Raw genomic sequence first — 27,827 nt, forward strand, 5'->3', positions numbered from 1 at the left:
ACAGTCCCTATTAGAGTTGTTTATGTATAAGTATGATGCCAGCTTTCATTGTTGAAGACAACAAGATCACAAGAAGAATGAGGAAATTATAAATTTTAGTGTAAATTTGAAAAATATTTTCCCAAGAGTTAGGTGTGTATTTGCTTAAATTCAGTTAGAAATTTCTATATATTCCAGTTCCTATTGTAGTTGTTTATGTGTCAGTGTGCAGTCATCTATCATTGTTGAAGACACCAAGACCACAAGAAGAATGAGAAAGTTATAAATTTTTGTGAAAATTTGAAAAAAAAATTTCAAGAGTTCGGTCGGTATTGCAGTTCTGTATTTGCTTAAACTCAGCAATTTATGTACATTACAGTCCCTGTTACAGTTGTTTATTTATAAGGATGGTGCCGGCTTTCATTGTTGAATACAACAAGACCACAAGAAGAATGAGAAAGTAATAAATTTTAGTGTAAATTTGAAAAATATTTTACCAACAGTTAGGCGTGTATTAGCTTAAATTAAGTTAACAATTTCTATACACTAAAGTCTGTATTGCAGTTGTTTATGTAGCATTATGTAGTCACCTGCCCTTGTTGAAGACAACAAGATCACTAGAAGCATTAGAGAGTAATGAACTTTAATGTAAATTTGAAAAATATTTTTCCAACAGTAGGTCGGTAAAGCAGCTGTGTATTTACTTAAATTCAGTTAGCAATTTCTACTCATTCCAGTCCCTATTATAGTTGTTTATGTATAAGTATGGTGTCAACTTTCGTTGTTGAAGACAACAAGACCACAAGAATCATGAGAAAGTAATAAATTTTAGTGCTAATTTGAAAAATATTTTTCCAACATTTGGGTGTGTATTTGCTTAAATTCAGTTAGCAATGTCTATAAATTACAGTCCCTATTGCAGTTGTCCATGTAGCATTATGTAGTCATCTGCCCGTGTTGAAGACAACAAGAACACAAGAAGCATGAGAAAGTAATAAATTTAGTGTAAATATGAAAAAAAAAATTTCCAAGGGTTAGGTCGGTATTGCAGCTGTGTATTTGCTTTAATTCAGTTAGCAATTTCTATAAATTACAGTCCCTATTGCAGTTGTCCATGTAACATTATGTAGTCATCTGCCCGTGTTGAAGACAACAAGAACACAAGAAGCATGAGAAAGTAATAAATTTAGTGTAAATATGAAAAAAAAATTTCCAAGGGTTAGGTCGGTATTGCAGCTGTGTATTTGCTTTAATTCAGTTAGCAATTTCTATACATTACAGTCTCTATTGCAGTTGTTTATGTAGCATTATGTACTCACCTCTTCTTGTTGAAGACAACAAGACCGAAAGAGTCATGTGAAAGTTACAAATTTTAGTGTAAATTTGAAAAAAATTTCCAGGAGTTAGGTCGGTATTGCAGCTATGTATGTGCTTAAATTCAGGTAGCAATTTCTGTATACTACAGTAACTATTGCAGTTGTTTATGTGTCAGCATGCATTCACCTATCATTGTTGAAGACAACAAGACCACAACAATCATGAGAAAGTAATAAATTTTAGTAAAATTTTGAGGAATATATTTCCACCACTTTTGTCGGTATTTCAGCTGTGTATTTGCTTAAACTCAGGTAGCAATTTCTTTACATTAAAGTCCCTATTGCAGTTGTGTATGTATGTGTATGCAGTCGTCCATCATTACTGAAGATAGCAAGACCACTAGAAGCATGGGAAAGTAATAAATTTCAGTCTATATTTGAAAGATATTTTCCCAATAGTGAGGTGTGTATTTGCTTAAATTCAGTTAGCAATTTCTATACACTACAGTCTGTATTGCATTTGTTTATGTTGCATTATATAGTCACCTGCCCTTGTTGAAGACAATAAGACCACAAGAAGGATGAGAATGTTATAAATTTTTGGTGTAAATTTGAAAAATATTTAACCACAGTTAGGTCGGTATTGCAGCTGTGTATTTGCTTAAATTCAGGTAGCAATTTCTATACATTAAAGTCCCTGTTGCAGTTTTTTATGTATCAGTATACAGTCAACTATCTTTGTTGAAGACAACAAGACCACAACAAGCATTGGTAAGTAATACATTTTAGTGCAAATTAGAAAAATATTTTTCCCACAGTTTGGTCGGTATTACAGCCGTGTATTGGTTAAGTTCAGGTAGCAATTTCTATACATTACAGTCCCTGTTACAGTTGTTTAATTATCAGTATACAGTCACCTATCTTTGTTGAAGACAACAAGACCACAACAAGCATTGGTAAGTAATACATTTTAATGTAAATTAGAAAAATATTTTTCCCACAGTTTGGTCGGTATAACAGCTGTGTATTTGCTTAAATTCAGGTAGAAATTTCTATACATTACAGTCTCTGTTTCAGTTGTTTATGTATCAGTATACAGTCACCTATCTTTGTTAAAGACAACAAGACCACAACAAGCATGGAAAGTAATACATTTTAGTGTAAATTAGAAAAATATTTTTCCCACAGTTTGGTCGGTATTACAGCTGTGTATTTGCTTAAATTCAGGTAGCAATTTCTGTACATTACATTCTCTGTTTCAGTTGTTTATGTATCAGTATACAGTCACCTATCTTTGTTGAAGACAACAAGACCACAACAAGCATGGGAAAGTAATACATTTTAGTGTAAATTAGAAAAATATTTTTCCCACAGTTTGGTCGGTATTACAGCTGTGTATTGGTTAAGTTCAGGTAGCAATTTCTATACATTACAGTCCCTGTTACAGTTGTTTAATTATCAGTATACAGTCACCTATCTTTGTTGAAGACAACAAGACCACGACAAGCATTGGTAAGTAATACATTTTAATGTAAATTAGAAAAATATTTTTCCCACAGTTTGGTCGGTATTACAGCTGTGTATTTGCTTAAATTCAGGTAGCAATTTCTATACATTACAGTCCCTGTTTCAGTTGTTTATGTATCAGTATACAGTCACCTATCTTTGTTGAAGGCAACAAGACCACAACAAGCATTGGTAAGTAATACATTTTAATGTAAATTAGAAAAATATTTTTCCCACAGTTAGGTCGGTATTACAGCTCTGTATTTGCTTAAATTCAGGTAGCAATTTCTATACATTACAGTCCCTGTTTCAGTTGTTTATGTATCAGTATACAGTTACCTATCTTTGTTGAAGGCAACAAGACCACAACAAGCATGGGAAAGTAATATATTTTAGTGTAAATTTGAAAAATATTTTTCCCCCAGTTAGGTCGGTATTGCAGCTGTGTATTTGCTTAAATTCAGGTAGCAATTTGTATACATTACAGACCTTGTTGCAGTTGTTTATGTATCAGTATACAGTCACCTATCTTTGTTAAAGACAACAAGACCACAACAAGCATGGAAAGTAATACATTTTAGTGCAAATTTGAAAAATATTTTTCCCACAGTTAGGTAGGTATTACAGCTGTGTATTTGCTTAAATTCAATTAGCAATTTCTATACCTTATGGTCCCTGTTTCAGTTGTTTATGTATCGGTATGCAGTCACCTATCATTGTTGAAGACAACAAGACCACAATAAGCATTGGAAATTAATGTTTTTTAGTGTGAATTAGAAAAATATTTTTCTCACAGTTAAATCGGTATTGCAGCTTTGTATTTGCTTAAATTCAGCTATCAATTTCCAAACATTACATTCGCTATTGCTGTTGCTTATGTATCAGTATGCAGTCACATATCATTCATGAATACAACAAGACCACAAGAAGCATGGGAAAGTATTAAATTTTAGTGTAAAATTGGAAAATACTTTTGCAACACTTAGATCGGTATTGCAGCCGTTTAAATATTAATGTAAAGTCATAACTATCTGAAAGTGGAAAACAAATTAATGGCAGAGATATATACATCCAAGTATGAAGACAGGAATTTCTATGCAATAGTAAATTCCCTATTGCAGCTATGTGAGTACCATGAAGTCATCAATTATTACCCTAAATAAGAAAACCATATGGAGTGTGGGAACGTAATAAATATTAGTATTAAGTTGAAAGATATTTGTCTATTTTTTCAATCTCTAATACAGCTATGTCGAACAATGAACAGAATTGGCTGAGAATTATTGTAGGCGAGTAACAAAACAGTAACATAATACAAATGAGTCCATAAGTGATAATCTTGGAATATAGGTTAGTATAATTGAGAATTTTATTATTGATGGGTGGAAGTATAGACCCACATTAAAATTGAAACATTGTGCTTCTAAACGTGTTACAAATAATTTGTGTGTTAATCTGATTAACCCATTATGAAAAATTTCAAGCCTGGTGTAGTAGTAAAAGACTTTGGAATGTATAAGTCCAGAAACTTTGGGTTGAGATTTAGAATTTATTGCAACAGTAGTACAATGAAAGGCTAAAACCTTATATATTTGTAAATAAAGAACTGGTAGTAGTATTTATTATTATTATTATTATTATTATTATTATTATTATTATTATTATTATTATTATTCGTGCAATAATTAATTTGATCAATCTCAGGACAAAAGTAAAGCCAGTGGGGAACAGTGGAGCGCTTTAAATTTGTAAACTGATATTATTATTATTATTATTATTATTATTATTATTATTATTATTATTATTATTATTCGTGCAATAATTAATTTGATCAATCTTAGGACAAAAGTAAAGCCAGTGGGGAACAGTGGAGCGCTTTAAATTTGTAAACTGATATTATTATTACTATTATTATTATTATTATTATTATTATTATTATTATTATTATTATTATTATTATTCGTGCAATAATTAATTTGATCAATCTCAGGACAAAAGTAAAGCCAGTGGGGAACAGTGGAGTGCTTTAAATTTGTAAACTGAAATTGATTTGTACTGTTATCAGACTCAGAATAAAATTTCGTCAGTTTTTATAACCATACGTTGATTCTCTTTACTGACATAGGGTGACCAGACGTCCTATTTTGTCCGGACATGTCCTCCTTTTTAGGCCTTTGTCCGGGATCCGGGAGGATTAAAAAAAATCAAGAAATGTCCTCCTTTTCGTAACTTGTATGCCTGATTTTTGAAATTATCCGCTTTGACGCCTTTTCAAGTAATTTGCCTGTAGGTGGCAGCAGCATCGACGGAATATACTCTTTGCCAACGAACACAACTCCCTTTGCCCCTCCTTGTTAGGGTCGTTGCTCAGAGGTAGCAAGTATATCGAAGTCTACTATATACAGTCACGAAGCTTGAGTTTTGAGGGTGCTAGAAACAATAGACTGTGACGGTACTATTTTGCATTGCCTGTAATGAGGCGATATTAGCGATCCTAGTGGTGAGGAACTATTTAATGTTTGCATATTTATTACGTATTGAGCTTCGCGACTGTATATACTAGACTGCGGTAAATCTAAATAGATATTTTCTGTTCTCTTTAATAATTTCATTATAGTTCCCATGACTTTCATAATATGTAGTTAACTGTAAAACCATTATTTTTTTTTTCATAATTATTTTGTAATGAAATAGATATGAAGATACTTTTAATATGATATAAGCCTAAATCTGTACTGTAAATAATTTTTAATAAAATAGATATTGACGTAATTTAAAGTATAATACAGGCCTAAGCCTAAATCTAAGTACATATTTTCTGTCCTCTTTTTTTCGAACAATATCCTCGTTTTTTAAGCTTTGTTTCCTCTTTTTTTAATCGATGTGAATCTGGTCATGCTATACTGACACAGATTTTAGCCAACAGTTAGGCCTACCGCATACTTAATTTCCATAAATAACTCCTTTTTTATTTCTTTTTTGTAAGCAGATTATGACAATATTTTCAAACTTAATTAAGCTTTCTTCAATTTATAACATTTCCGTATAAGGGAGTGTGTAATGACAGCCAGACCAAGTTTAGGCTATAGCAATGTCTGAAAATCGAACCTACAAAGAGAATTAAAACAATTGCAATGCAGATAATGACAGTATTGCAATAACAGGTGTTTGTTGTGGAAGCTGTGGTGGTTTTTTGATTGGCTATTTTACGACGTTTTATCAACTGCTATGGTTATCTACAGTCTGAATGAGGTGAAGGTGATAATGGCAGCGAAATGAGTCCAGGGTCTAGCGCCGAAAGTTACCCAGCATTTGCTGTTAACGAGTTCAGGGAAAACCCCGGAAAAACATCAACCAGGTAACATGTCCCAACCAGGATTTCAACCCGGAACCGCTCATTTCACGATCATTTATGCTAACCGTTACTCCACAGTGATGGACGGCTATGGTTGTACGATGCTATCGATTACAACGATAGTAGTGTTGATTATAATACTGTGATGCGGGAAAATAGAAAGGCATGAACTTTCGCCCTCGGTTAGGCTTAAATCCGCGATCCTCGGATACAATGGCGGTCATTCTAACCACTGCAGGACCGAGTACCATGAGTTGATCGCGATAACAACCGTCTCGGTGCGTGTATTTGTGAACTCTTAATTATTTTCGGTCCGGTATTGTCTGTGAAAGTGCAAGGCAGGCGTCAGAAATAACCCGGGGGTGCACATTGCTTGTAAAGAAGCGGTGGCTTTCACATTCCTGACAAACAGCGCGTCCATGAAATCAGCGTGCTCTTAACGGTAGAGGGCCTTGGTCTCCCATCCCGAGACTGAATCACTTCCGTATCAATCCTGGAGTTTGGCTCGGTAATGAACCCGTCTTAATTTCAGGGAGCTTTTCCTATCATCTTCAGTCCTCCACATTTCACGATGTTGTGTTCGTATCGTGACTGGAGGAAGAAATGGTTGTCATTAAACGGCGCACACTCTCTCCTTATGCGTGTTACGCAGCAATTATTATAAACACTATACTAAGAAAAGGTTTGTCAAATTATCCAGGAATGTATTCTTAGAGATTCTTATTTATCGTAATCCCAACGTTCCCACTGCCCGAATTCCCTCCCTTCTCTGATTTCTACTTCAGGAATCTAAAAGGTCTTCCAATAAGAATGCCCTACTTTTAACATATAGCCTAACAGCTGCGAGTTTATGAAGCTGTAGCAGTCATATTCGGTAAAGAGAGAAGTTTTATATGATATTCTTATTTATTTATTTATTTATTTATTATTTTGCTAATAATTGCAACATAAAATATAAAATATACAGAAAAACTTTAGCTTATTGAATTTGCTATTCCCAAGAAACTAGTTCGATTAATTAAAATGTGTCTCAGTGAAACGTACAGCAAAGTCCGTATAGGTCAGTTTCTGTCAGATGCGTTTCCAATTCACTGTGGGCTAAAGCAGGGAGATGCACTATCACCTTTACTTTTTAACTTTGCTCTAGAGTATGCCATTAGGAAAGTCCTGGATAACAGAGAGGGTTTGGAATTGAACGGGTTACATCAGCTGCTTGTCTATGAGGATGACGTGAATATGTTAGGAGAAAATCCACAAACGATTAGGGAAAACACGGGAATTTTACTTGAAGGAAGTAAATCCCGAAAAGACAAAGTATATGATTATGTCTCGTGACCACAATATTGTACGAAATGGAAATATAAAAATTGGAAATTTATCCTTTGAAGAGGTGGAAAAATTCGAATACCTGGGAGTAACAGTAACAAATATAAATGATACTCGGGAGGAAATTAAACATACAATAAATATGGGAAATGCCTGTTATTATTCGGTTGAGAAGGTTTTATCATCCAGTATGCTGTCAAAAAATCTGAAAGTTAGAATTAAAACAGTTATATTACCGGTTGTTCTTTATGGTTGTGAAACTTTGACTCTCACTTTGAGAGAGGTATGTAGGTTACGGATGTTTGAGAATAAGGTGCTTAGGAAAATATTTGGGGCTAAGAGGGATGAAGTTACAGGAGAATGGAGAAAGTTATATAACGCAGAACTGCACGCATTGTATTCTTAGGACATAATTAGGAACATTAAACCCAGACGTTTGAGATGGGCAGGGCATGTAGCACGTAAGGGGAATCCAGAAATGCAAATAGAGTGTTAGTTGGGAGACCGGAGGGAAAAAGACCTTTAGGGAGGCCGAGACGTAGATGGGAAGATAATATTAAAAGGGATTTGAGGGAGGTGGGATATGATGATAGAGACTGGATTAATCTTGCACAGGATAGGGATCGATGGCGGGCTTATGTGAGAGCGGCAATGAACCTCCGGGTTCCTTAAAAGCAATAAGTAAGTTAGTAAGTAAGTAGGTAAATAAGTAAGTATTATTATGCTACTGGTGAAAATATTCCTGATCTAGTAACAGACTGCCAACGACCTTGCTACTAACGTCACAAAAACGTCGGATCTTCCCTCATGGCATGACGTCACCTGTTGTAAGGACGCATGTACCGGATTTTAAACTTAAAGCGCAAATTAGTGTTGGTTCACGTCGGAGTGAAGGTCGATTGCGATCGCACATTGCACCGGGTTGGAAATTCTTTATTGTTTCATCATCAAGAGAAAGAGAAAGTATCCGGCAGCACAAGAAATAGAATCCAAAGTTTTGACAACATACACATCACCTTTGCGAATGTTTAGGTCTTGTGGAGTGAAATAATCGATTTGGAACACTGGTTATAGTCAGTCACATCTTAGATGTTTAGTTGGTTGCTCTGCCCATATATTGGTTTCGCTGGTCAGCATACATTGTATAGCCCCCGCTGGTTGTCTCAATTGTTGCACTTCAGATGTTTTATTTGATTTTGTTTCATTTAATTTTTTTGACAAAGAACTAGGTACGTCTTTCTCCTTGAGAATTGACCGTCACCAAGAAATGCAATATCCTCTCATCGCTACAAAGGAAATACAAGGAGAACAAGGGGAATACAAAAACAACAAGGGAAAGATAATTAGAACTAGGGAAATACAAAGAGAAAAATGGGAAGAGAAGCGAAATAAGGGGAATAAGAAGAACATGGAAAGACTAATAGAATAAAGAGGATACCAGGAGAACAAGTTGAACATAAGGAGAACAAAGGGAATACCAAGAGAACGAGTGGTAGACAAGGAGAATAAGGGGAATATAAGGAGAACAAATGGAAGACAAGGAGAATAAGGGGAATACCAATAGAACGAATGGTAGACAAGGAGAATAAGGGGAATACAAGGAGAACAAATGGAAGACAAGGAGAATAAGGGGAATACCAAGAGTACGAATGGTATACAAGGAGAATAAGGGGAATACAATGAGAACAAATGGAAGACAAGGAGAATAAGGGGAATACCAAGAGTACGAATGGTATACAAGGAGAATAAGGGGAATACAAGGAGAACAAATGGAAGACAAGGAGAATAAGGGGAATACCAAGAGTACGAATGGTATACAAGGAGAATAAGGGGAATACAAGGAGAACAAATGGAAGACAAGGAGAATAAGGGGAATACCAAGAGTACGAATGGTATACAAGGAGAATAAGGGGAATACAAGGAGAACAAATGGAAGTCAAGGAGAATAAGGGGAAAACAAGGGAAAACAAATGGAAGACAAGGAGAATAAGGGTAATACAAGGAGTACGAATGGAAGGCAAGGAGAATAGGGGGAATACAAGGAGAATAAGTGGAACACAAGGAGAACAAGAGGAATACATGAAGAACAGGACAATACAAGGAAAACGAGGAGAATACATAGAAAACGATAAGAGATAAGGGGAACGAGTATAAGCAAGGATAATAAGAGTAACTGAAGAAGAACAAGGGAAATAGAAGGAAAAACCTCGGAAAAAACAAACAGTAATAAGTCCGAACGAAAATGAGACTCACTGCAGAGAGGGACTCCAGAATGACAGGAAAATGAGCCTGCAGCCTGAGCTACGCCGTGGCAACCATTGTAAATATAAGTCTGAACAAGTTTGTAAAATTTAGAACTTTAGATTTGGGCTGCATTTCCAGCTGCAGACGAATTGCTATATTTATTTATTTAATATGACAGGATTAAGGCCATAATTTTTTCTCTTCCATCCTATCAAATAGTACATAGAAATACAAAAAATACAACAGTGACAAAATAATACAAATTAAATTAAAGCTCTATAGAGGGTCAGCAGGGTCAAAGAACACAACAGAACACTATATGGAAATGCCTTCATATTAAAACTTCACATATATGTATAACTTCACACGACAATATTGGAAATTTCCAGAAAACCGTCTTTGTGCCTTCTTAGGTTGATTTTTTATCTATCAGCATCTTGATGTGAATGGTCCAAATTCGTGTGAACAACCGAATGTCAACCGTATACTTACTTTACTGTACTGATTGCATATTAGAACAGACTGTGAAAAATATAATTTACATAACTCATAAGCAAAATATATTCTCATGGAGGCAGATAGAAATTTTTTTTCTCCCACCATGTTAATAATCTCAAAACAAGTGAATATACAAATTTTGGCCACTCGAGCGCAATTACAAGGGCCGGAGAAATACGTTTCCCTGGGGCCGTTTACAGAAAAAACACAATTTTACGGAAAGATTTATCAAAAGAGATACAACAATTATTGAGCTATTTTTCAACCTATTCCCCACCGGGAATGAGACATTTGTCCTTGTGTCGTAAAAGTCAGCCGCCTGGGATCAAAACCAGTGTGTGACAGCCGTCTGCACCTCTCTGTTGATCCAACGGTATGACAAATGTCTCAATTCCGGTGGGGAATATGTTGAAAACGAACTCAACAATTGCTGTATCTGTTCCAATAAATTTTTCCAATGAAATTGTGTTTTCTTTCTGTAAACGGCGCAGGGAAACTTATTTTTACGGCCCTCGTAATTGCGCTCAAGTGGCCAAAATTTGTATAAGCACTTGTTTTAACATTATTAACATTCTGGAAGAAAAAAATTAAATTTTTATCTTCTCCCACGAGAGTGTTTTCTTGTTAGCTTAATGACGTACTGATATACCAAGGCATGCACTAGCTGCTGAAACTGAGGCCTGACCTCGCCAGGAGAAGCGGATTTGCATAGTCTTATTCTTCTTCACAGCAAGCTGGCCCATCGATCAAATGACGCGAAATGATTTAAGCTGAGCGTTTTTTTTCTATTTGATTGAGTATCTCTTTCTTGATTGATTTGTTTCTTAACTGCTTTTGAGATTGCCTGGTTCTCAGTTTCATTGGTTTGTTTGTTGTTTGATGCTGATTTGTTTGTTTGATTGATTTATGGTGTCAGTCGAAAGTTTAAAATGCCCAGTTCATTACGCTGACATTCTGAAATGAATTCTTTTGTACTGCACCTAAAATTATTAAACTAACTGCTATTATTACATACTGAATCGAAGTTTATTCTCGCAGCAAGATGGCGTTATTACCTGCAGTAGTAAATTCTATTTTAAATGGATAATTACTATAATATAATATTATACATTTTTAGACAGTAACACTCTACTAAACTTAAGAACGCAAATAAACGAATTTCTCATAGTATTTTATCATTTATTATATTTTAAACTCAATTATCTGTATTTACTTTATGCAGAATACAATATTCACGTCACTCGAAGATCAGCTCAAGCGCGAACTTCTTCACTTAGAGGTTGTTGAACTCGCACTAAAGACAGAAATCCGTTTCATTGTTGATACAGATGTCTAAGAAAGGTTCATCTAAACACCACACTTCTCTGTCTATGGCTGCCAACGCAGATTTTCACGTACGGTAATTAATTATAAAATGTAATAATAATAATAATAATAATAATAATAATAATAATAATAATAATAATAATAATAATAAGAGAAAGATGCGCTCGAAGGAGCATTAAAGTTTGGCACACTGCACTGTTTATATTTCGTCTTTGATGAGGTCAGTCAGCGATCCTATTCTATTTCTGCACTCTGAGAAGTGATAGAATTCACACTTTTTTACACAGAATTTACACACGCATTTCTCATCAGGTTAGTGGAATCTTGAGTTTTGACACATTTTGTGGTGGTATCCGTGTATTGCGAGTCCAACGATGGCATATCTTTGCGGTTGGTTCGGTTTGGTCCAATCCCTGTATATCATGGCATCTGTGCAGAAGAAATTACTATCAACCCCTCTCTGCTTTGTCGTCCTTCGTGCGATAACTTCGTTGTAGGATTCGTTGGATGGTAAGGCCATTTTCATCCCTAGATCCTAAGGTTTCTCTAGCAAGTAAGTACATATAACTTATCTGTTCGGTGCTAATTTTCCTGCTCCAAGTGCTCTCTTCAAAAATCTGGCCTTGACGTTTTCGATTCTTTCCATATCGCTGATTGATAACTTGTCCCAAATCATTTCTAGTCCATAATTATAAAATATTAGATGACGTTAAAACCTGCATGGCGTTAATACCTTCACTTACCCAAACGGAGCAAAAATCTAGCACCACATTACAAATGAAACCTTAATGCAGTGGTTCGCAACCGGTGTGTCGCGGAGCCCCATGGAGTGTGTCGTGAAATGTTGAATTTGAAAAATACATTTTACGCTATCTAGAAAGTCTCTTTGCAACGTATTTTTTAATTTACAAAGAAGTCTTTGATTTGGTACATTTTATTTCGAGACAGACTTTACCAATGAAATTTGAACACCTGCAACAATGCGTAGTAATTCGTTTACTCTTCCCACTTAGTAATAAACAGAATTTAGGATCGTCAGAACATATTGGTCAATTTCAATAACTTAGGCCTACGTGTGAGCAGGTGACAGTGCGACTATTTTATCAAAAGTGCTTTATTTATATTTTATCGTGGGCAAATTTTTAATTCGAAAAAGACAATCTGAATCAAATTCTGTTAAATGACAGCAATGCTATAGTCCCGTCGCTCTAATTTCCGGCAGCCAATCGCGTTACAGGTCGGCTACATTTAAACGTGTGCGTCTTGTGATTCGCTAAGGAAGACGTTATTCATTTCTTAAGGCTCGATAAATACTCAGTATAATCGCCCGCCATTTTGGCTCTTTCGTTGGCGTTCGCAGAAAGCACACGAAGACGTTATTTGCTGAATTACAGTGCGTTTGATTTATTATCATAGGAGCTACGACATGATAATGTTTAACGGTGTGGCAAATAGATTCCTCGTCTGGTAGCTCGGCAATGAAAGAACAAAAATGGCGAACGATACTACCTACCTAGACTTTATAGAGCCTTCACTTCCTAAGACGTAAGCAAAGAGGAGGAGTCACGCCGGGAATAACAGCGTCGCGACTATAATTCAAATAATGTGAGTGAAACTTCCCTTCAGGGTTCACAAAAAATTACTGCGATTCGTAAATATAGTGATGAATACTTGCAATATGGTTTTACGTGGCGTGGCGATAAATATAAACAAAATCCCGAGTGCCTTATATGCGGAATGTTTTGTGAAATCAGTCGATGGTGCCGAATAAATTAAAAAAAGTGTTTATAACTGTCGTTCTCAACGTCACAATTGTGTGAATCTGCATTTTCTAACATGAAAATAGTGAAATCTAAACAAAGAAACAGACTACTGCATCTTGAAGATGATTTATGTGTTCGTCTGTCAACCATAAGGCCACATATAGAGAAACTCTGTGCAACCCACCAAGCGCAGACTTCACTTAAATTTAAATAGGTGCGGTTTCAAAAACGACAATAAAAAGCTTTTATTGAACATCCAGCATAGATAGGTTGGGGTTTTTGACACATACCTTTGGTTTTTTCTAATGCCACTCAAGTTGCTGCTTATTGCGTGTCAACATCAACCTATCTACAACATTGGATGTCTGACTATACAAAGAAGTTGTTACCAGTGTTGAACGGCGTTTCAGAACCTTTTTCTTGCATTTTCATCATGAAACCGAAATATGTGTGGTTAACTATGTTTTTAATATAAATTTTCTTTGAATTCCGCTTAGACCTTGTAAATCTTAGACGAAAGGAAGGTTAAAAACGACATATATATACAGGGTGTTTCAAAAATACGGGGCATAATTTCAGGTACGTATTTCCCACATGTAGACAATCAAAATAGTTCATTACAACATGTGTCCGGAAATGCTTCATTTCCGAGTTATGGCCTTCACAACATTGAAATTCACCGGAACGTTTTTCTTTCCGCAGGTCGTTGTCATTACAGAAGATGTTCAAAATATCCACCTCCTGCTTGAATACAGACCTCACATCGATGTCTCATTGACCTGCGAACACGATCCCAAACTCCAGGAGTATTGCGTATGTCCTCAGAACATGCCACAATTCGATTCCGAAGGGATACCAAATCAGGCACCGGAGACGAATAAACCAATGATTTTAAATGGCCCCACAAGTAGAAATTGACTTGCAACGCTACCCTTCGTGTGCTGATAGAAGGAGTCATGTTCACAGCCTCCAGAATCTCCTCCTGTAATTCTGGAGTTGTAGATCTTGTTCGTCCCCTTCCCAAACCAGGAGAGTCAAATTTTCCATACTCGTACAGACGGTAATGGAGACGTACAAATGTCTTCCGATCTGGACATTGTCGCTGTGGGTACCTCTCCTGGTACAAACGACGAGCCAACGCAGCATTGCCGTCCGCCTTACCGTACGTGAAGTGTATTTCTGCCAGCTCTTGATTTGAATACATGTCGCACAGTCTAACGCCTACACAACACTGACTGTAACCTTCGCCTCGGAATGAACTGTCAGAGTGCCCTCTTAATGTCTCCTTTGACGGCAACGACCTGCGGAAAGAAAAACTTTCCAGTGTATTTCATTGTTGTGAAGGCCATAACTCGGAAATGAAGCATTTCCGGACACATGTTGTAATGAACTATTTTGATTGTCTACATGTGGGAAATACATACCTGAAATTATGCCCCGTATTTTTTAAACACCCTGTATATATTTAGAATTTTCGATTGCGTGTCAACATCAACCTATCTACAACATTGGATGTCTGACTATACAAAGAAGTTGTTACCAGTGTTGAACGGCGTTTCAGCACCTTTTTCTTGCATTTTCATCATGAAACCGAAATATGTGTGGTTAACTATGTTTTTAATATAAATTTTCTTTGAATTCCGCTTAGACCTTGTAAGTCTTAGACGAAAGGAAGGTTAAAAACGACAAAATTCTCGTACAATGAACAGTAAACATCTCCCCGTCCGCTGTAAAATATTCTACACAGAGTTCCACCACATTTTTCTCCAGAAGAAAAGCATTGGTTGTTGTTATTATAATATTATTAACAAAAACAAATAAGTGTGTCGCGATATCGTGGGCGTTCAGTAAGTGTGTCGTCAGTCAAAAAAGGTTGGGAACCACTGCCTTAATGAATAATCTAGGAATAAAGATGACCTGAGAATCATAATTGAATAACGTGACAGATCCATATTATATATGAAGTCCTAAGAAATAATCTAGGAAAAAAAGAGAAGCTGAAAATTGTAGCCGAGTATCAAGACAGAACCATATTAAGAATTATTGCAGCTGAGTAAAACGACAGAATCACATAACAAATGAATTCTTAAGGAATAATCTAGAAATAAAAAAAGAGAAGCTGAGCAACAAGACAGACCCATATTACATGTAAATTCTTAAGTAATAATAAAATTAGACACCGGATTTTATGTAATATGAAATAAAAAATATGTAGGAAATAAAAAAATATGTAACTTAAAATCTAAGCTTTATTAAATGTATTTTTGCACAGTGATAAAAAAATTACAGGTACTCATGTGATTCAACCTCATTTAATTATTGTTTGGAGGCGCAATTAAAAATTCAATATTTTTCCAAATTTTCTGCTGTCATCGATTGTCTTGTCAACGGCAACCCACACGTAGGAATCGCCAAGTTAAGCTCTAATCGTTTCCATTACCTTTCGTCTCGTTTCTCTTATCTATACTCTAACCACGACGTAAATACCAGATCACTTATCTGTGGCACGCTAAGTATACCTCTTCATAGAACATCTTGTTATTCATCATCTTTTACAGTATCCACCTCGCGTCAATGGAATTCCTTGTCACAAAGTATTAAGGGCTGCAAGACAACAAACACCTTTAAAAACAGCTTAAAAGATAACCTTATTAGCATTTCACTCCAATCATACTGATTTAAACTATCACTGACTACATTGTTACTTCTTTCTTTAGACATCATCCTGATAGTGCTGTATTTTCAAAAGTGTCTCATAATAATCTATTTCTATTATCTAATATTATTTGAAATATATTAACATTCTATGTATTTTAGCTTCATTCTGCTACACAGTTTATTTCAGTGTTTAATTAATAGTTCATAGTATTTTGTTGTTTAATTCGTAAATAACTCTTGTATACATGTAACTCTCATCTAAATCAAATTGTTGAATTCTTTGTAAGTTCATACATATGTATATACACTTTCTGCTGGCTGAGTGGAAGAGAAGGCCTTACGGCCTTAACTCTGCCAGCTAAAATAAATTATTATTATTATTATTATTATTCATAGGTTCAGGGTGTTTGAGAATAAGGTGCTAAGGAAAATATTTGGGGCTAAGCGGGATGAAGTTACAGGAGAATGGAGAAAGTTCCACAACACAGAACTGCACGCATTGTATTCTTCACCTGACATAATTAGGAACATTAAATCCAGACGTTTGAGATGGGCAGGGCATGTAGCACGTATGGGCGAATCCAGAAATGCATATAGAGTGTTAGTTGGGAGACCGGAGGGAAAAAGACCTTTAGGGAGGCCGAGACGTAGATGGGAGGATAATATTAAAATGGATTTGAGGGAGGTGGGGTATGATGATAGAGACTGGATTAATCTAGCACAGGATAGGGACCGCTGGCGGGCTTATGTGAGGGCGGCAATGAACCTTCGGGTTCCTTAAAAGCCATTTGTAAGTAAGTAAGTAAGTATTGTTGTTATTATTATTATTATTATTATTATTATTATTATTATTATTATTATTATTATTATTATTATTATTGTATCAGTATAGCAGGAGTTAAAATAATTTGGTTTTATGGTTTTATTTTTAATGTGTGTGCGTATTATTACTTTTTCTTATAGTGTTTATTTATACATTGCAATTTAAGGATTTAGGCCTGTTTTTAATTATGGTTTGTTCTGTTATCTAAATAAAGTTCTCAGCTTTTTCTATTTCTAAATATTTCTTAATATTTTCACTTTTACTGCGTTTGAAACTATCACCCTGAAAGTTGTGTCCCTCCACAATGAGATACAATAATATTTTCTCTGATTTATTTCGTAAATAACCGTAATAAAATTAGCATTTGTGGTTTAATATTAATTATTAAGAGGAAAGTGACATAGTCTAAAATTGATCTCTAACGATAATTTAGCTCTCAGGACGCAGGGGTTAAAAATGTACAAATTGGTAAACAGTTGTTAAATGATCATGCAAAGCAAACGTGTAGTGAAACTTTCTACCCACTTGGTTTGTGTTGCAACTGTTTGCCACAACTTCGCTCGAGGTCAAAATATTTCCCCCTTGTGCGCAATATATATAAGGGGTGAATACTTACAGACTGACATTCCTTCGCTGGCACATCCAGGACAACCATGCAGACAGTGAGTATCAGGCTATTGTCTAGTTTTTAAATCTGCAACCACCGACGAATTTGAAGTTTGGTATTCATCATTATCATCATCACAGTCATCATCAACATTAGAGCCCGGGTGTTTGGCAAAATGCCTTTTTTACTGGGTGGAAGTAAATCATTACTTGCATAGATATAAATGTGATTTGGAGTAAAAGTGATAGGGCCAATTTTTATTTTGCCTTTTTAAGGTGTTTCTTACTAACAAAATTTATTTAATGTTTTTTTTGTCATTTTAAAGCAATATTTCTTGTTTATTTGCAATTTTCTAATTAACTATCGTAATATATAATGAAATTTAAATATTTGACACAATGATTGACTTTACCCCAGCTCACATATAGATTGCTCATTCCTATGTTAAACTCGGTTACACTTTGAAGAGAACAACCGCCAGGATCGCCACCCGTCCGCCGTAAACGAACACGAGATGGCAGTACAGTCGCTAATGCAATTCAAATGTGAGTTACGACGTGACTCCTTATGTAACAACTAGATGGCAGTATAGTAAACCTGACAAATGTTGTTACCGTCAAAGTCTATAACGCCGAGCAATCTGGGTATATATGATCTAGGACTTTACTAACAATAGTAAATAAAAATAATTTATTTCGGTACTTCATCTGCTAATAATCGTGCTTTAATACTATTGGTGTAATATTCATAATGATCGACAATCCATAATTACAAATATAATATTGTTACGTCTTCACGATACCAACAATCGGCTTTATAATTTTAAATATTAAGCCCGTTCTCATATAAGTTCTTACGTAGCATTTCCAATTATTGTTTGCTTTCATATTTTCAAATCTTACTGTTACAATTTTGTGCTACACGTGTTTATTATTGTAGCAGAAAGAAATTTGAGTGAGGAACAGTCAGTTATTGTCGTGTGACAGAAGGTGTAAGATCGGTTAGCTAGAATGCCTAAATTCAGTAAACCATTGCGAAGTAAACTTCATGCTTACTTTAGTGAATTTGGTGCCCATGTGTTTTCAACCGATGGAAGAGTTTTGTTATGTAAGATTTGTGAAAAGACAGTTAATCACGAAAAAGAAAATATTTTATAAGTCAACATGTGTCACTTACGAAGTAAATATGTGAGTTATGTGATATAATTTAAATTGATTGCTGAAATATGTTATGCCTTTTTAAAATTTATAATGTTTTTTTCAAAGATTATTGTGTCTTTTTTTTTACGTTTTTATAGTCTTTTTTTTTTTGCCTGCCTATTTTAACCGTTATAAATGCCTAAACATCCGGGTTCTAGTCATCATAATCACCACTATCACAATCATCTTTTTTTTATTTTTCTTCTTTTTCTGCTAGCATTGAACTCTACTGTAAAATTTGTTCAGGCTTCAACTGTCCAAACCATCTCTTGTGATCATGTCTGAGATATTTTCAGTAATTCTCTTAACTCCAATCGCATTTGGAGTATTTCATGGTATGCCATTTCATACTTATGTTGCAGGTTGCAGCCCTCCTTATGCTCGTGGCCGTTGCAGTGGCGTCGCCGTTCCCACAGGAAGTGCGACAGGGTGTGATCCCAGTACTACAGCGCACAGAGGTCAGGGACGACGTGGGACAGTTCTCTCTCAGGTAACACGGGTGCACCACCACCACCGCTAGCATGACCCTTCAGATTTATCGTCGCCCACAACAAAATAGAGGGCTGCGAGGTCTTTCGCTCCAACGAGTTTTCCTCATGGATCCCTCCGCACTTTGCAATTCAATATGATGAGCAATTTAATTTAAACGAGTGGACAGGCAAATTATCAACATACCAGAGATCGCAATCTCTTATTGATTTGCATGTTTTATGACTTGTGCCTTGAGGAACTTGGCTGCCTCTTGTGGGAACATCAAACAATTTTGAAGCTTGGATTTCATTGCCGCGTTTAGTTATTCTAACTTATTCAAATTGTGGCAGTATAAAATTGCAAATATTACAACATTCGCCTCTCTACCGGGGCTGTAAAATTTAATTACTTTGGACAACAAACAAACAAAACAAATTAGATTGCACGTAATGCCGTCTAGTCGTTAATATCCTTAGACTTCAGACATCTGACGCCGAAATTCGTTTTTAACGCATAAAACACCACCGGAATCTGGATAGTACACCACCACAAAACATTTGATTCTAAGGCACAGTCTAGTTTATACAGTCACTAAGCCCAATACGTAGTAAATATGCATCCATAGATAGTTGCTAACCACTAGGAACACTAATATCGCCTCATTACAGTCAATACGAAATAGTACCGGCACAGTCTATTGTTCCTAGCACCCTCACAACTCAAGCTTCATGACAGCATATATTAGATTGTGATAGTACGTAAAATGAACTTAACAATCATTTCATTTCGTCACTTTTAGTATTATCACAATTTCGTAGCCTAGCAACCACATATACGAGTACATAATTAACAAAGATTGTGCTAACTATAAGGGAACCCGGACCTTCTTATCTTAACCTTTTTTGAACTAATGGCTTTTAATGCACCTTTTCTCAGAAAACTATTGGGAGTACAGTGATGAAATTTTTCCTGACACTTCTAGCGTCAATTTAACAGGATTTAAAAAACGAACATATAATTTGGTCTCCAAGTTATGGACTTTTTCATATAATGAAATTTTGAATATTATTTTTGCTTCACTTTTAAGGTTAACTCCTTTTTTTAATTTAAATTTTATAATATGTCTATGTTAAATCATACATTGGACTAATTATAATGATTGTTCTCTGAAAGTCTGAAATATTTCTGACTGGTAGAAATTGAGAAAGGGTGCATTTTGTACAGAAAATATAAGCCTACCAAAATTTTTACTATTTACATCCCAGTCACATAACAAGACTGACTCTAAGGTTACGCACATAAAATGAACTTAACAGCGATTTTCTTATGTCAATTTTAGTATTATCACAATTTCGTATCCTAGCAACCGCATGTATTTAAAATATAAAGCCACATAACAAGACTGACTCTAAGGTTCAATTGTAATTAATAATGCACATAAAATGAACTTAATAGTGATTTTCTTATGTCAGTTTTAGTATTATCACAATTTTGTATCCTAGCAACCGCATATAGTTAACATAGAGTGTGTTAACGCCACATAATAAGACCGACTCTAAGGTTCAATTGTAATTAATAATGCACATAAAATGAACTTAATAGTGATTTCCTTATGTCAGTTTTAGTATTATCACAATTTCGTATCCTAGCAACCGCATATGTTAACGCCACATAATAAGACCGACTCTAAGGTTCAATTGTAATTCATAATGCACATAAAATGAACTTAATAGTGATTTTCTTATGTCAGTTTTAGTATTATCATAATTTCGTATCCTAGTAACCGCATATAGTTAACATAGAGTGTGTTAACACCACATAATAAGACCGACTCTAAGGTTCAATTGTAATTAATAATGCACATAAAATGAACTTAAAAGCGATTTCCTTATATCAGTTATCACAATTTCGTATGCTAGCAGCCGCGTACAGTTAACATAGATTGTGTTAACTCCACATAACAAGACTGACTCTGAAGAGCGGTTGTAATTAACAATGCAGATATGATAAGAAGCCATAAATTACTGTCTGTCTGAATTGAACTCTTCGTCCCTGCGGGTCCGTCCACCGTGCTCTACATCACGGAGGTAAATGTTCTGCTGCAAATTCTGATGTCACTCATTATCATAATCGCTGCTATCCTTGGGGAGGGGCGGGAACTCCTCAATCCGCCGCCGCCGCCAGATTACGGCGCCCCCGGCTGTTTGAGATGCATAACAAATCGGTCGGATCGCGGTGTCACCTTGATTATGGTCAACGGGTGAAATACGCAGACAGATTCTGCAAACTCGCTCCGTCTCCAAGATGGATGGATGCCTATAGTTTGAGCTCCAGGCTAGATATGCGAGCTGAACATACAAACGGCATGCAAAAATATTTTTTTGTTAAAAGGAATGCTAAGATGTTAGTTCTACAACACAGAATTAAATATCACTTCTCCATTAAGGGGAGGAGGTAGTTAAATATGGCGAAAAACTAGTTAATAAAAAAAAAGTTTAAAATAATCTTTGATATGCGAAAAATACATTACATAAAATCAAAGCGTGTTTATGTTCTTGTCAGATGCTGTGACGCCATTTTTAAATTCCTGCTGCACAGGATTTTAAAATAATACTGAAGTTTGATTAAAATTTCCAGTAACTTTAATGATTTGCTTTATTTCATACAAATGGTTATATAGGCCTACTATCTTGAGAACTATTACTGTTATGAGCATGATATTTGGTAGGCTTTTACGAAACTCTCCTCTGTAATAGAAATTCGTCATTTTGTTACATTTTTTAAAAATATGCCTCCATAGTTCTATAAAAGCGCTTCTAAAATTTAATGCTTAAAATGTAATAATTGTTTATCTTAAAAGTTTGAAAGCCAACATCAAACTTGTGTCCCAGAAATTTTAAATAACGTGCTTTTAGGAGTAAAATATTCGAGAAATTTTGAAATTATTTAAAAAAATGACTGAAATATATCTATCTTAGTTTTCTTATATTTGGGCCCCAATATTTATAAAAGAAAAACTAATCTCGAGTTTAAGTTGTTGCAGAAATCGTATTTACAATAAAAGAAAATTATGTATAAATTACCAAAAAATTTCACTATTCCCTCCCCTTAGGTACAATTTTGCAGATTGGTTGTTATGGTAACACGCCATAAATATTAGTTTTATGAAATTTTTTGCTTTCATTGTGACTGGTTTGATGATGGCACCAGCAGGTACACAAATCTAAAAGTAATTTTGTCAAAACTCTGGCAATATTGCACTGTGCCGCAAGTGGTACAATTTCAGTAAGCCCGGGTTCGACTCCCGGCATGGATATGGAGATTTATTTTTCTACTACAGAGACTGAACGTGGGCCCATTCTCTTATATTGCTTGAACTGTGACACGTTGCAGTCCCGGTAGCTGAGATGGTTCATGAGGACCAAAAAATCCAATGCATGGATCTTAATGTTAAGTGAATTATTATTATTATTATTAGTATTATTATTATTATTATTATTACTATTATTATCATCATCATCATCATAATTACACAGCGTTATAAGCTTAAAAGGTTTAGGATGAAAAATAAACGAATTTGTAACTCGAAACCTCTTTATTACCAGCCTTTCGTTTAAGCGCTGAGTTGCCGCGATTTCCTGAAAAATGTATTCTTCTGCCGCTCTTATTAAAAAGTACAGGTAAACAAAATCGCGTGATATCTAATGTAGCTGTATAAGTTGCCACTTTCTATTGGCCGCTACATTCGAGGACTATTCTGTATTTCGTATCACAGAATCGTAGCAGAACACTTGAATGACATTGATATTTGAGTCTTTTAAAGGACTTAGGTCCGATTTCACCAAACTCATTTACCTTAAAAAATACTTTAAAAGTACAATGCATACATTTTATCTATCCACGCCCACATATATGCAGCTTCGCTGTGTACTACCGCGTCCTCTCTACATCCGCGAGGGTGGAAAGATAAAATGTATTCACTATACTTCAAGTACCTACTAGATAAAGAGTCAAAGCATTTCACCGACATCATTTGTTCTTTAACTCTTTAAGCTATATTTATCTTAATTGATTAATAGTTTGTCATTTAAATTTTTAAAGCTGTTTTAAGATTAGGAACTCAATACGACAGAAAGACTGTTGAACATTATTTTTAAAGAGTGTGATGATTTAATTCCAAGACATCGGACAATAGTTCCAGACAGAACAGAATTTTTCGACGCAATGGATGACAAAGATTTCCTAATTAGATTTAGATTATTAAAAAAAAAAATTAGCACTCGATATGTTACTAAAAACTGAAGATGATTTGAAATTTCCATCTGATAAGTAAGTGTGACACTAATTGATATATTAAGTGAGAAACACTTTTATTTTATATATTATGTTTAAAGGTCTAGACAAAAAATCATTTTACCTCACAATCTGGTAGCAAATCTAATTTTGTAAACGATACATTTTTAATCTGATAAAGCTTGCAGTTTGCTTTTATAGGTTATAACACTACTCATAAAGAACTGGTTTCCTTTTAAAAACAAGTTTTCACTCTATACTGAAATCTTAGCTTGTAAATTATTTAATGGTTAACGTATTTTAGCCAATTTAAATGCTATCCATTACAAGGCTATAAATGCAGTAATGACTTGGCAAAACTTGATGACAAATGAAGATCAGTTCTTAAACAAACATCATGGCCTTCTGAAATATATATTATTATGGAACAAGAAGATTGTAAAATCTTACAGAAAATTTAGGTAATTTAGTTTTACAATGGAGAAATGCACACAAACTTAATAGACTTTAACTTCTCTCTCAACTTAAATTATCTTTGGTTCAAGGAACTTTAGCAACATGGTGAAATTGACCCTTACCGTTGTTTATTAAATGCTTCGTACAGTACAAAATGCATAACGGTGCAAACAAACGGAATGGAAACACCAGTAAATTCACCTATAATTCCCGTAATACCGTCAATGATGGCTTCAGGTATTTCTTGGTGAACTTATAAAACACGTTTAGTACAATTCTCTTCTCATCACACACTAAAAGCTTTCCTTGGCGATGTTTCTAATAGAGAGCTATAATTTTTAACACACCATTTTCCAGAGATCCGCAGAAGATGCTCCTTTTTTCTAATAAAATCTTCCTTTACCATTGCTATTCTCCTTCTGACTTCCCGGCAGCAGCTCATGTTACTGCTTGTAGTACACCCCAAGTATTTGAAGATGTCCATTTGTTCTACTGCCTCATTTCGAACTCACACGTTTACTTTCTTTATTTTCCTTCCGATAACCATTGTTTTCGTCTTGTTTGCATTTGCCTTCAAGCGATGTACTACTGAAAATAGTCGTATTTTGAACATTTAATCATTTTTTTATTTTCCCGCTAAAAAGTACGGTTTCATGAGGAGTATTTTCGTGAAAATTTTATAACATAATATCAGTGTATTAAATCTAAAAATGAATTTGGTAGAAGTTGTGTTAATTCACGAGTTACGTGTAAGCAAAACTTTAAATTTAATTATCCAAATATATTTCTACGTTTTCAACGACAAGAATTCATTTTATTTCTTAGTGGTTAAAGCTGCAGTGATGAATCTTGGCATACTTATTCATTGAAGTCTCTGTTGTGAAATGGAGCGTTTGAGAACTATATGTAAAACAGTAGGGGTCTATTATCGTTTTTAAATTAATGTTTGAACATGGACGAAATTATATATATTTTTTTACAAATGAACAAATTAGAGTACCTAGGGCATTACTAATGATCCATTCCATAAACAATTAAATTAAAATATTTATTTTTATAAATAGGATTTTCACTAAAATATGCTTAATTTTTTTAACGTGTTTATGAAAAAAGATTGAAATTTAAAAATGTGTGATTATGATATTGATACTCATATTCAGAAAAAATTTAAACTCTTTAGCTAAAAAATTGTGGATTTTAGAAATTCGAGTATCTCAACGTCTTAATTAAAAAGGTGGACGACTGCAACTTCCGGTGCCAATAACTTGACAGTGTTTGAGAGTTGCATAAAACATCTTTGCTGTTTTACATTGATGATAGAATGTTTCAGAAGAGAATGTTTTATTTTCGCTGGCAGAGTTAAGGCCATAAAGCCTTCTCTTCCACTCAACCAGCCTTTATCAATACAATAGTTACATACATATTTAAATTATGAATATTTAAAATACACTTAAAAATTCTCCAGCAATATTCTTGAGTTAAGTTTTAACGACTAGTACATGATTCTTTTTTTTTTTAATTGAAATAAAACTATAAGAAAAAGTAATAACTTAATTATTTATGAGCTAATGTAATTCAATTCAATCTATATGCAATATGTAAAGAATTATAAATAAGTTGAGATAGCTAGTTGGTTAAAATGATGAGAATTAATTTAAGGGGAGGCAGAGGTGAATATTTCAAAATCCACAAAATTTATCCGATTTGTTTGAAACTGATCATGGATACTAAGTATGTTATTAGTAATGGACATACCAAGTTTCAACTTTCTAAGTACAATAGTTCTGTAAATATTAATAATTTTATAAAACTATATATCGTTTGATATAAAATGCTCCATGCACCATATTGCAAGAAATGTTCAATATTTCTTTTTATTTATATGTTCGGAGAAGGTATATAAATAATGATATGTATTAGTTTATTATGGGAATAATATAGTAATACAGTTATCTTGGTTTTAATTTCATACTTTTAAGGGCACAAAATCAAAACCTAACATCGGAATATCAAAATAAAGATAATAAAAATGGAAAAAACCAAATTTTCATTTTTTCTTCAGTTTTGTTCGAAAATTTCACCTCTGCCTCCCCTTAACATAAGTTTACTAGAACTATGTTATAGGGACCAAAATATAAATCTGAAATATATTGATATAATGAGAATATTAATGTAACGAAATTTTACCATTAGAGATTTTGTATTCTATTTAGAGAAATTAATGGTAACAATAAGAATGGACAGATGTTAGTTTCAATATAAGTAACAAATATTAATCAGTAATGAATCTGTTAAGCAATAATTTATGTAATTTTAACCTAATTGAAGTTATTGTCCAACGATCCCTTACATCACTGGAAAGCGAGTTCCAATGTCTAGCAACTGTAACTGATGCCATAAGCATATTTTCCCCTCATTGGAGTCGCCATGATTGAGAAATAAAACACAAAAATTTGTCTTTTCTACTGTTATAATTGTTCAATAAACGAGTTTTCTGCGAGGAACTATTCCCTGGTCGGGGATTAGCGATCGGGACTCTTGCACCGAAATTCATTGGTTTGAATCCCGCTTCTATTGATTACTTGGTTTAGATATTTTTTGAAGTTGTCTCCAATTGTAAAGCGAATGTCAGGTAACCCCATAAGTGGATGTTCGCAGCTACCTGTCCGGGGACGGCACGACGTTCAGCGAGCAGGGCGCGCTGAAGCCCACGGCTGACGGCAGCGACCACGTGCTGGTCAAGCAGGGCTCCTTCTCCTTCACCAGCCCTGAGGGCAACCCCATCAAGCTCACCTACGTGGCCGACGAGTACGGCTTCCGCCCCGAGGGCGCGCATCTACCCGTGGCGCCGCCCGCAACCTTCTAAACTATCTACGTTTCCGTGTAGCCATGTTCCTTGTTTTTGTAGCAATAAACACATTCTAACTTAACGTCTCTCACTTTGGACGTACACCTACATTCCTCCTCACTAGATATGGATGGGGGTAACTTGGAAATTGACCATCACATAAAAATATAATCCCCTCCATTGTTCTCCTTGGGTTCCTCTTCTTCTTGAATTCCTTCTTCTCCGTGTATTTACTTTGTTCTCCTTGCCCTCCTTGTGTCTCCCTTTTCCTCACTGTGTTTCTCTTGTCCTACAGTAGAATCCCGATTTTCCGTCACTCTATTAACCGATTGGTGGATTAACCGACTGTCTTTCTCTCTCGCTCTTTTTTTATGTAGAAAAAAATATGAAGTACCGTATATTACATTAGTACGAATTTTTTTCTACAGAGTGTTTTCTTTACAAACCTTTACCCTTATACAGTATGGTCTACTCTTAAAGAGGCCGTACTGTCTAACTTCTATGCAAAATGTCTTCTACAGGTGTCAAAAGAAAACTGTTGTGCTACGAAAAAAAAGTACATATAGTACAAGTAATTGAATGGTTTGGAAAAAGAGAAACTGTGGTTCATCTCGCGTCAGAATATGAAATAGAAATTACAGCTGTGCACGATTTAATGAAAAACAAATATAAAGTGTATAAATCTACAACTTGAGACCTGTATGCATACTGTTCCTATTTTTTCACAGACAGCTGTCATAAGGAGTTTTGTTAAATTAGTGAACTTCTGAATTATTATATACCTACCATGTTAAAACAAAAGAGGAAATTACGAAACTGTACTTAATTTATGAAAACCCTATATGGTACGGATTATCCGATTTTTTCGATTGAACGTTCACTTCACAACCTTCATTACCACGGATAATAGAGGTTCCACTGTATTTGTATTTCCCTTGTGCTCCTTGTATTCCTCTTGACAATCTTTTATTCCCCTTCCCCTTGTCCTCTTATATTCCTCTTGTACTTTTCATATTCCCCTTGTTCTCCGTGTCTTTCCGTTATCCCTATTTTTTTCCTATTTTCCTTATATAACAACATAGGGTTAAGTGGCAGGATACTTTCTCAAAGCTCGAAAACAAAGCAGAGAAATCATGTTAAAAATTAGTTATCAAATACA

General features: G+C 34.8%; 1 protein-coding gene across 1 annotated transcript; it reads left to right on the forward strand.

Moving 5' to 3' along the window:
• The first annotated feature begins 17,405 nt into the window (after positions 1 to 17,405).
• LOC138702915 (endocuticle structural glycoprotein SgAbd-2-like) lies at positions 17,406 to 26,750 on the forward strand. Its single transcript, XM_069830309.1, has 3 exons — positions 17,406 to 17,456; positions 18,963 to 19,090; positions 26,479 to 26,750. Exons 1-3 carry the CDS (start codon positions 17,448 to 17,450, stop codon positions 26,684 to 26,686), a joined length of 345 nt encoding a protein of 114 aa, XP_069686410.1. The 5' UTR covers positions 17,406 to 17,447; the 3' UTR covers positions 26,687 to 26,750.
• Positions 26,751 to 27,827: the final 1,077 nt, after the last annotated feature.

Source organism: Periplaneta americana, chromosome 7 (genome assembly GCF_040183065.1).
Source record: "Periplaneta americana isolate PAMFEO1 chromosome 7, P.americana_PAMFEO1_priV1, whole genome shotgun sequence".
NCBI classification, from domain to species: Eukaryota; Metazoa; Arthropoda; class Insecta; order Blattodea; family Blattidae; genus Periplaneta; species Periplaneta americana.

What these genes read in the sequence shown, in the direction of transcription:
- LOC138702915 (XM_069830309.1), top strand. An exon ending in GTGGGACAGTTCTCTCTCAG is followed by an intron (nt 19,091 to 26,478) that starts GTAACACGGGTG and finishes GGATGTTCGCAG; the next exon opens with CTACCTGTCCGGGGACGGCA.